General features: G+C 38.8%; 1 protein-coding gene across 3 annotated transcripts in view; it reads left to right on the forward strand.

The window, feature by feature from the left end:
* FAM171A1 (family with sequence similarity 171 member A1) overlaps positions 1–11372 on the forward strand; it is a 128106-nt gene extending 116734 nt beyond the window's left edge. For all 3 annotated transcript variants that reach the window (XM_039526971.1, XM_039526970.1, XM_039526972.1), the window contains exons 6-8: positions 4980–5096; positions 7551–7665; positions 8319–11372. In XM_039526971.1, the coding sequence (XP_039382905.1) occupies positions 4980–5096; positions 7551–7665; positions 8319–10017 (1931 nt within the window). In that variant the 3' untranslated portion in view covers positions 10018–11372. The remainder of the gene's footprint in view (positions 1–4979; positions 5097–7550; positions 7666–8318) is intronic.
* Positions 11373–11669: the final 297 nt, after the last annotated feature.

Consider the following 11669-nt stretch of genomic DNA (forward strand, 5'->3'; position numbering starts at 1 on the left):
TTCTCAGTGAGGGCAAGTGTCTTTTGACATGTCTAAAGAAATTAGTTTTAGAAATAACCATATTAGCAATATTTGAATATCACATACAGTACACATATGGTTTAATAGCTTAATGTCCTATCCCATTCTCTCTAACACATGCATTTGTTTTGAACCTTATATTTATAGACAGTGCCATCCTGTGTGAAATCACAGCCACTGAAGAAGAAATCATTAGCTAAATAAAAACTGATTCTTATTAAGAAATGTGTATTTATTACAACTAGGCTATTGTGTGGTAATAGTAAAAAATAATCCCCATTTCATTTCCAAGACTGTCCAGTGAGAATAATATTATGCATAAAAAGTAAATCAGGATAGTTGGCTTAATTTGATTTCTGGTTAATTAAATCGTCCATTTTATTTGTTCATACCACAGGAAACAAATCATTTGCATTGTAAGCACAACTTTGATCCTCTTACTTAGATTGCCTTCAGCAGATCTGGTTGGATAATTCCATCACTGGTCATTTATTAAAAACATTCTAATTAATTATTAGGGAGTGCTTCCTGTAGAAAGGTCATGTAGAAAAGTAATTGAGGAGAAAAAATGGGTTTCTCTGAGGAGGAAAAAAAAACACTTAAACGTCAGATTGAGGATGGAAAAAGAGGAAGATCCAAGACAAAAATATAACTAGCTACATTAAAACTAAATGTTTGTGTAGTTTGGACATTCTTTTTTTATATTAAAGATTGCTACTTCACTGCATACAAGCTATAGTAAAAGCCTTGTGAAATTCTTTTTATTTTTTATTATTTTTCATTTTATTTGGGGGGAATTTTGTGGTGTTTTGTTTGTCATTGAAAATTTTGTTTCATTTTTTAATTAAATTTAGTTTAATAAAATAGCTCAATGACATATATAAATAAGAACAGTGTGTACATTCCAGTCTGTCTATAAACATCATTTTATTAAGAATTATTCCATGGTATTGAAAGGTTTTAGGAATTAAAAGCAAGCACAGAACAGTAGCTCTTAAATATCCCCCCCTTCAACTGAACCCAACCACCCAATAGTCCCCCTCCCCCAGTGTTGCAAGGTATTTACATGCCACTGCTTGCATCCGAAGAAGTGGGTATTCACCCACGAAAGCTCATGCTGCAAAACATCTGTTAGTCTATAAGGTGCCACAGGATTCTTTGCTGCCATGCCAGATATGCTAAACATTGGTATGCCCCCTTCATGCTTTGGCTTATAGATTGTACTATCTCTTTTTAATCTTTTTTTACAGTGCAAATATTTGTAATAAAATAATATAAAGTGAGCACTGTACTAATAGTGCAAATTTTATAATGCAGTTCTATACATTGATAGTGCACCCCTGCCTGGAATACTGTGTACATTTCTGGCTACCTTATCGCAAGAAAAAAATACAGCACTTTGACTGGGACCAGTAGAAGAACTGCTGCTGCTATGGAAGATGGCGTACCTCACTCTTTGGCCACCACCTGGGGGAGAGACTCAAATGTATCAAATACCTATTGGTGAGAAATGACAGATATAAAAGACAAGAGGGACCTTTAGTACAGTCTTGGTGCAGGGAGCGGTATGCAGTGGGCTTCCCATCAGGTTGTCACCTAGAGCCCTGGGGGAACCATCCTTGGCATTGGCGTGAGGCAATGTATTTAGTTCTCTGAGGATAGAGTGATCTCCATTAAAAACTCAGCATTTTCCAGTTGTCACCACATAGTGGTATTTGATGTACCAAAGCTCTGTATTTAAAATAGGAAATAAGTGTGACCCATGGTGGTGTCCAGTGGTGACCCATGTAGTAGGTACCAAGTACATTTCTAGAGCTCTGGCCCTCTCTTAAGAGAGAGGGAACATCAGCTTCTCCAGCTGGCGTTTTGTGTTACACTGACCAGTTAGTGTTCTGGAAGATAGCCAGCAGTTAGCAAAAACTGGTGGGCGAGCTAAATGAGTGGAGGACAGGCAAGAAGGCTGCCTAGCCTTATGCTTTGTACGCCCTTTTGTTTGCTTTCTCTACAAGTACAGAGCTTCCTTTTGTTGGAAAAATGTGAGCAATCTTGTTCTGCTGGAATGAAGAGTGAGCTTTGCTCACAGTGCTAAGAGTGTAGTCTCTGTTAGCTTCTTGATCAGGCACATAATTAGCAGAAGAGCTTTTAAAGAGGCACTACAAGGATTCTGTTTGTTCCAGAGCAGTGTGAGGAAGGCAAGCTGGACACATGTTCCCCCTAGTGAATAGCTGCAATAATGACTCCTGCCATAAACGTGGATTTGGCTGCAGATATAAAATTCCTCATTCTCTAGAGTTATCCAGTTATTGATGTGATGGGGGATTCATGGATAAACTTGAAGATCCTGATTCTCAGAAGTGCTGAGCACTCACTGTCCCACTGAAGTCAGTCAGAACTGCAGGGGCCTCAGCACCTAGGTTTTTGAATCCCCTTAAACTTGCCTTGTTGCAGAGACTGAAATAAGTGGCATTTTAAGGAATTTCTCGAGCAGTCAGACCTAGTGATTTTTTTAATCACAAAACTTGCATCACACTTTTGCCTGTGTGAAATATATTTTAAAATAGACTTACACAGAAAGGAGGCGGATACTTTCTGCCCTAGTTTGTGTCTCAAGTCCTAGGACAGGAGCCTGCTCCTCTCTTCTTCTGTAGTCTTAGGCCTGGTCTACACTAAGAAACTAGGTGGGGTAAACAGCAAAAACGAACTAGAGCGTGGCGAGCTGAATAATTCGAACACCTCCCTTCGACTCCAGACGCCCCAGACGCCGCGCTCCGCGCTCCAACTCCAAGGCTCGCTAACTCCAGCTGCGAGGTGGAGGAGAGGAGTTCGTTTTCGAGCTTCGGGAGAGTTCGATCCTAGATCGCATCATCAGAGACGCCGATAGTTCGACGAAGTCGAACTCACCGCGTCGACCCGCGCGGTAAGTGTAGACTAGCCCTCAGATATTAGTCCTGAAAGCCTCCCTGCCTTACCCTTTAACTTGATCCAAAGTAATGGTAAATTAATCTATTTCTGTTAATGTCCAAATGTCTCCCACGTCTATCGTGTAACCTATAAAGTACCAAAGATGTCAGCTTTGCTACTAAGGTAGGAATGTGCCTGTATCCTTGGGGGTATTGAGACTGTAAAAGAAGCTTGGCTTGAAGAATAAGTCTCCTCATCACCCCTACCACACAGACACACTCTCTCTCTGCTGTTTGGCTCCTGTTTTTCTACCTGCCTTTTTAGACCCCTGCACACTCTCCAAATGCTCTTTTATGCTGCTGTGCTTTTTAATAATATTTATTCATTCTGCATTTAGCATCATGTCTTTGAAACAGGGTTTATTCCAAGACAAGGTAGTTTTATTATCAAGGCTGATCCTGCTGAGGATAGTAGAAAATTGTGGTTTCAGTTGTGGACAATGTTCTTGCTGATTGTCGTTTCAGTCGCAGACAGCAGTCACTGTACCAAAAGTTGATGGAATAAGGACATTCCCTATGAGATTGTTGGCTATGTTCTCAGCTTCTCATTCAAGGCTATTGGAGGGACAAATGTCTGCTACTAGAAAATTACCTGGTGGAAGATCAAGAGGAAAAGTGGCTGCTTGGGAGTTCTTGATTCATTTTATTCCTTGGGCCTACTAGAAACTTCTTTTGTGACCTTAGCCAAGTCATTTACTGCCATTGCCTCTGATAATACTTCCCTACTTTGTAGGGTTGTTCTGTAGACAAATTCATTACAGTAGATGAAGTGCTCAAATTACAATGTTGATGCTGATGTTGTGTGAAATGACACATTATACCTACTGGATACCTCCCTTACAACACAGAAAATACTTTCCTCTCCATTCCCCCACTGTGCACCAATATTGAATGTGATTACTGGCTACACATTCAACCAGGTTTCAAATGCCAAGTCGGTATATGTCGATGGTTTTCACCACTATGTAGCAGTCTGTCAAATAGTATGTGTCTTGCAAAAAACTTTTACTATATTAACACAAGCGCTATGCTGAGACCAAAAAATATGATTTACAAGGATTTGATTATGTAGAAGAAAAAAACAAACAAATATTCAAATATGTTCTTTAAAAGAAGCCATTCATCACACACTTCCATGATTTTCTCATGTGGATAATTTAAGAACTACAGTGGAAATCATCAAAACTTTAAGGTTAATTTTGTGGTATTACATATAACTAATAAAATCTCTTAAATGTGTTTTACAATCATTTTAAATTTTTCACCTTTCCTCCACCACCACTTCCTTATCTAATTCATTAGTGGCATCATAAAAAGGGTTTAGTTTCAGGCCAGAGACACTGACGACCATTTGGAGGGAAGGTTAGTAAGAATCAAAGTTTTCTAGATGAAAAAACAAAACCATCTGTAGGGAAATAAAAAGATTTATGCGTCTAAAAGGCCATTGCAAGTAAGGGAGATGGGGATGTGGAATGCTGAATACATGTGTGCTTACAGTATATGTATATCCATGTTCCTTAGAAGGAAATCTTTTCAGCCAAAATAGAAGCTTGAAGAGATTTGCTGTAATTTCCATAATGCCTCTTTGAACAGTGAGAATTCTAAAAGGGGTTTTATAAAATTTAAAACAATATATTTGAAGTCACTATGTAGTAGCTTCAGAAATAACCTCCTCCAGCAAAGGGAATCCGGGATGGCAACCACTAGTTCCCACATCCATTTTAGAATCTTTAATAGCTTTACTTTATTTTAAACAGCTTCTTTTTAGTATAAAGCTTCTCAAATGACTTCTCATGGAAGGACTCAGCGATGATTGTCAAAGAGAGATGTGTTTAAAGACCTGCAACTTCCCCATATCTTTAGAGTGATGTGTGACTTATAGTGCTCAATGATAAGTTTTAAGGCAAAAGTTTTGTTAACATTTATTTTTTTTCACTAGTATATGCTGATCTCATATTAAAAAATAAGATGCCCCATTTTGTATCTTGTATTTTACAGGGACATGGTTGAAGAGTAGTTTAGGGCTTGTACAACAAGAAGGAAATCAGCTGACCTGGACATACATTGCCCCACAGTTGGGTTATTGGGTTGCAGCCATGTCTCCAACTAACCCAGGTAAGACTGAATTGAAATGTATTAGTATTTCCAGTAATGAGTATTAATGTATTCATATATAACACTTATATTTTCCAGGATGACTTCATCTGAGATGCCACATCTTGATCAATAATGGATTATTACAAAAGAGAAATCTGAAAGTAAAGGGTGAAAATCTTTTGGGGAGAGGGGAGGAATCCCTGTACTCAAAATCACTTACACATGAAACTTTATAAGGAAGTATTCCTTGCACTGGTGTCACTTGTGTCACCACTATCTGGTAAATTAATTGCGAGAAAGTGAGGGGAATAATGATATCAATGTACTTCTGAGTTCCAACAATTACTAAAACATCTGTTCTGAAGTTTTTTAAATGGATTCACCTGAAGCTAATACAATCACAATTTAGAGTCTTCTTAATTGTTCATTTGAAAGCTTTTGAAGTTTTGTACTGACACCTGCTATAATCTCATTGACTTCATTGAGCTTGCACCAGGTGTAATTTAGGGTGGAATTTGGCCCTAAATAAGCAACATACCTGATTCTGTACTGGTTGACTGCCCTTTGCAGACTGTCATTGGTTGGCATTCAGGAAGCTATTTAAGTAACATAGAAATCAATGTAAACTAGCTGTGATGTGTACCTGTACTCCTGTTGAAACTATTCATGACGTGGCTTGATTTTTTTTTCCTGTGGCCAGCTCTCTTATTCCAGTTCCCCGGCTTCAAATAAACACAGGCTTCTTTGTTTAAACCAAACAAAAACCACCTCCTTGGAGAGTCTTCATTCATTAGGTTTTGATAAGTTCATAACAGAGGTAGTGTGATGAAAATGCCTTGTCCTGACTACACAAACAAACCATGTACCATGTACATAAACAAAGCAACCTACTGTGTAAGGATTAGTTTTCAAATCTGCCCAAATAGATTCCACTGAGCTTCCTCAGTATATGGAGAAAGATTCTTTCTGGCAGCTTTCTTTCCTTAAACAATTTATTTAAGTTTATGCTATAAAAAAATTCAATTGCTGAAAGATCCAGCTTGACCTAGGGCTGAACAAAGGTTTAGTTACAGGTGTAGACAAGGACAAACTGTGGTTTGAATTCAAAATAATCTTGTAAAATTAATTGTACCTTAAAAGGGGGAGAGGGGCAGATGTTTGTGTCACTTTCTTGTCTCTGACTTTAATGGTGTTTATACCAGTCGCATATGTCTACAATATTTCACCTTATCAAGAGTTTTGATTGTCCTTGTAGTTTTTCCTTTAAGGTAGAGATTCTGCTTGTGCTCTGACTTTCCTTTCTTCTTAAGGCTAGGCCAGCGTTTTTCAGACTTTGTCACAGTGGAACCACTCTTTAATTGAGAGTCTCATGGGCCATCTCTTCTCCATTCACATAATACCTTGTAGCAACTAAAGCAGTAGTTTACATGGAAGAGTAACATTAGGAAAGAATGAATGTATTTTTGGCTCTCTTTAATACAGTATGTTTTTTCCTTTTATTTATTTTTAGAACAGGTTAATCACTCTTTCTATTTTTGTTCTTCATTTCATCTCCCCATCCCCTTTCTGTTTCACATCTGGGAAAGAGGAGACTCAGCACTGTGTTCCCAGCCAGGTCTCCAAGGACCACCAGCAATGGCTTTTGAAGCACAAGTGGTTCATAGACCATAGTTTAGAAACCTCTAGGTTAGATCCTTAACATTGTTCAAACAAACAGGCAAAATTCTGTTCAGTCACAGTACATACTCATGTAACCCTGTCACTGGGAGTTGCACCTTTCTGTCTGAAAACAAAATTTGGCTCTGTATTTCAAACTGTGTGAAGGATCTGCTAAACTAATGGGATTACACATACATAACTGGGAGTGGAAATTGTATACGTGTCTCTTTCTCTGTGAGTAAAGAGTTTATCAACAGTTCTTAAAATCTTTAGTTTTACTCTACTGCATTTAAGGGCCTGGCTTTCAGAGGTGCTTAAAACCCACAGTTCCTATTGACTCGAACTAGAGATATGAGCAACCAGTACCTCTAAAGATGAAGCCCTAAATGTGCCACATCTGCTATGTACTGCAAATTGATCAAAACAGGCAGCAGAGGGAAAGCAGTTCTGCGGCATGCATGCCACTGGCCGAAGACACTGCAGGGGCTTCTGCACTTCAGCTGTGTGAGGTTGGGGCACTGTGGTATTGGATGGAGCCAGGAAGCAATGCTCAGCATGGCATGCTGTTCTTGCAGTCAGATGGATTTCCACAGAACAAACTGTTTGGCATTGTTGCCAGCAGAACCATCAGTCACTCTCACCACATCTTTCTCAGATATGGCATAAGCAGGCACTGCAGGTGGGGAGCACCTAATGGCAGTTTTGCTCATTCAGCATCCTGACAGCATGGAAGAAAGTGTCATGACTGTCAGTTAATTTGCCTCTTTGTTTAAAGGTTGTCACAAGTCTAAACTCTGTTTTCTTGCCTTCTAGGTCCCATTGTAACGCAGGACATTACCACCTATCACACAATGTTCCTTTTGGCAATTCTAGGAGGGATGGCTCTCATACTTGTGGTTTTGTTGTGTCTTCTTTTGTATTATTGCAGGTAAAATTTACCATTTTGGTCATTCAGTTTGCATTTAGAATATAAACATCCCTGCTTGCATGATACTGAAATTATGTACAATCGTCTATTGAAAAAAATTTACATTTAAAAAAACAAGAATTATGTACCTCACTGGACTTGAAAAGGAAAGAGACAGTGAGCTAAAGTCCTTCCTCATGTTGCTGGTTGCATATAGTGCAAGCTGTATTCCCCATGTTTGTTAGGAAAGGGGTTATGTGAAGCATGGCACCTTTATAACTTATACATTTTCTGTAGAAGACGTTTTAGTACTATGGATCAAAGAGAAGATGTGTATATCTTGAGCCATAACTCTACCTGTTTCAGTGCTGTATATGATCAGTTATCAACAATCCCTATTCTAAAATGAATTGTAAGCCTTTGTCAGTGAATATATGCTATTGGCTCTCGTTAGGCTTTTCTGTTCCAGTCACTAGCCCAGTTTAAAATTAAGTGTTTGGGGTGTTTCCCTAATGCTTATTTAATTCACACTCATTCCTTTTTAATTGAACTTTGCTACTGAGAGTTGAGCTTTCAGTCATTGCTTGAAAACCCCATTATTTCACGGCTGCTGATCTTTTTTATGTACAACAGTCATAAACATATATAACTCTTTTTGTTATGGCATACTATAGGAGGAAGTGTTTGAAACCACGTCAGCACCATAAGAAACTGCAGCTTTCTACAGCATTGGATGGTTCTAAGAAGGATCAATCAACCTCCATGTCCCATATCAATTTAATATTTTCCCGACGGGAGTCAGAATTTCCTGGTGGGATGTCTGTTGCCAGCAATGGGCACACTGAAAACTCAGGCGTTAAGGAGTTAATGAGTGCTGTCCACATGGTATCTTCTAGTGGAGAAGCAGATTTGCACACTCCTATGCTCAAACATTCGTACAGTACCTCACAGGAGTTTAGCTCCCGAGAGGAACTGCTTTCTCATAAGGAGAAAGACAAGAGCCAAATCTCCATGGAGAACCTGACTCCTAGTGGGACTTTAAGAAAAGACTACCATAAGTCAGTGGATACTTTTCCTTCAAAATTAAGAAATTCCATGGAAACATCAGAAGGATATGAGTCCCCTATCAAAGAAGATTACAGGAGAAGTTACAATGCTATGCTGTCTCAACCTTTATTTGAAAAGCAAGAGAGAGAGATTCAAGCATCCATAAACCATATTTCTTCAGGAAGTAAATACAATATTCAGGAACAAATGTACCCCTCCCCATCAGCCCCTGAAAAAGAACTGCTAGATTGCAGACCTACTGAATGTATGATGTCTCGTTCTGTTGATCATCTTGAACGACCTACATCTTTTCCTCGACCAGGTCAGTTGATCTGCTGCAATTCTGTTGACCAAGTTAATGACAGTGTTTACAGAAAAGTATTGCCTACATTGGTCATCCCAGGTCATTACATGAAGTTACCAGGAGAACATCCTTATGTTAGCCAACCGCTGGTTGTCCCAGCTGACCAGCAGATTGATATTGAAAGACTTCAGGCTGAGCTTTCTAACCCTCATGTGCAGCTTTTTCCACATCCTCAGCAGCAGATGCAACCCCAACAGTTATCATCACAAGCAATATCTCAGCAACATTTGCAAGATGCAGGTGCAAGTGAATGGAGTCCACAAAATGCTTCTATGTCGGAGTCCATATCCATTCCTGCCTCACTTAATGATGCATCTCTGGCTCAAATGAATAGTGAAGTGCAGCTCCTTACAGAAAAAGCTCTGATGGAGCTAGGAGGTGGAAAGCCATTGCCTCATCCTCGGGCATGGTTTGTTTCTCTAGATGGACGTTCAAATGCTCATGTTAGACATTCATACATTGATCTCCAAAGAGCTGGAAGGAATGGAAGTAATGATGCCAGTTTGGATTCTGGTGTTGATATGAATGAACCAAAATCTGCCCGAAGGGGAAGAGGAGATCATTTGTCCCTGCAACAGACTCACCAGCCGCTGCAGGCAAACCATCAAAGAGAGCAGAAAGTTTCAGATAGCACAGCTTATACACAGCTTGTGTATTTGGATGATATGGACCAAAGTGGCAGTGAATGTGGAACAGCAGTTTGCAGCCCTGAGGACAGTACCCTAAGAAGCCTATTGGATGGAGCTAGCAGGAGAAGTGGGGTCCAGTTGCCCAGCCTGCAGGAGGAAACAATAAAAAGAACTGCAGAAACCACACCTGACCCACTAACTAGTCCCGAACACGGAACATCCATCCATGATGAAGATGACGACGACGATGATGAAGATGACCAAGGAGAAGATAAAAAGAGTCCTTGGCAAAAACGAGAGGAAAGACCACTGATGGCTTTTAATATAAAGTGAGCTATTGCAAATCCATCTTTCTGTGGAGTATGAAATTGCCAAATATTCTTTCTGTGGAAGTGCTTAATTGTTTGTGGAAGAGAAAAGGAAAATCTGTGGTGGGCAACATTGAAAGAACTTTAAATGCATTACTGTGTAAATGTTAGAGAAGAATTAAATCATTATTCTGAAAAGTGATTTAATGGATGCCTCCAGTGAGACAGCTGTAAGAAGAGTGTGATTGGTATTCCATTTACTTGATGTTAGTTATCAAGGATGTTGAAAATATTGACATTGTTTTGGCAGGTTTATGACCTCAAATCTCCTTTGAATGGGAGCAGGTGAAACTTTGTTACATTTTCTTAAGTCAATTTTATCACGATAATGCTACTGAAAGGGTATCTTAAACACAAGAATTTGACACTTGGTGTCTAAAGTTATGCATTATCTCAAAGGAAGGCTATGCATTGCTGCTTTTTAATATTTTGCTTATACTATGCTTTTCTTATTTTTACAAGTTGGTTGTAAACATTTATGTCTTTATTATAATCTGTTCAGCAATTTGTTTTAATGTAAAACTCCAGGAAACTTGAGTAGCATCCCTTGGTATTGGAACCTTTTTATGAAACAAAATTGAACTTTGTGTCAGCTGCAAGCCCTTCAGTTCTGGTCTCATTAACTCCAAGTGCCTTTTTTACAGTAACAATGAACAGTCCATTCTTTTTCTAGTTGCTTAATTGATCTATTTGGATTTTATAAATTTCTGAAATGATACCTTTTATTTTAAACTGCATGCCACCAAGTGTCCCATTTGTGCTGAGCATTTCTCATTTCAATACAGTGTATTCTCTAGTTATCATGTGTACTATGGATTCTGTTTAGCTAAAGTAGACTAGAGGACGTTTTAAAGGCCCTGATGAAGCCAAGAAGATAGTTTTATTGACTGTATATGTGGTTACTTTCCTCTGGAATCCTATGAGCGAATTTAGCTCATATAACATGGACTATGGACTGAGCAAGTGGACTGAAATGTGCTTTAAATCTTTGGAAAAAAATTATGTACTATCCAAAAGTGCCAGAATTACTCTTCTGTGCTTTCTCTTTACAGAGCTGCTTGGTTATCCAAAAATTATAATTCAAAATAAACTTAAAAAAATTAACTTTGTGGGGGTTTTTCTCTATCGGGAGTCTTCATGTTGTTGAGCAGGCAAAACTATTTTGGTTCGCTTTTTGTAGTACAATTCTATGGGATTAATTTAATTTTTTTAAAATCGCTTAACTATTAATTTACCCCACATTTAGGCCCCCATTCAGGAAAGCATCCCTATCCAGAAAAAAAGAACAGGAGTACTTGTGGCACCTTAGAGACTAACAAATTTATTTGAGCATAAGCTTTCGTGGGCTACAGCCCACTTCATCAGATGCATGCAGTGGAAAATACAGTAGGAAGATATATATAGATATATATAGATATATATATACACACAGAGAACATGAAACAATGGGTGTTACCATACACACTCTAATGAGAGTGATTAGTTAAGGTGAGCTATGACCAGCAGGAGAGAAAAAAAAATTTTGTACTGATAATCAAAATGGTCCATTTGCAGCAGGTGACAAGAAGGTGTGAGGAACAGTATTGGGGGGGAGGAATAAACATGGGGAAATAGTTT

This window comes from Mauremys reevesii, linkage group 2 (genome assembly GCF_016161935.1).
Source record: "Mauremys reevesii isolate NIE-2019 linkage group 2, ASM1616193v1, whole genome shotgun sequence".
Taxonomy (NCBI): Eukaryota; Metazoa; Chordata; order Testudines; family Geoemydidae; genus Mauremys; species Mauremys reevesii.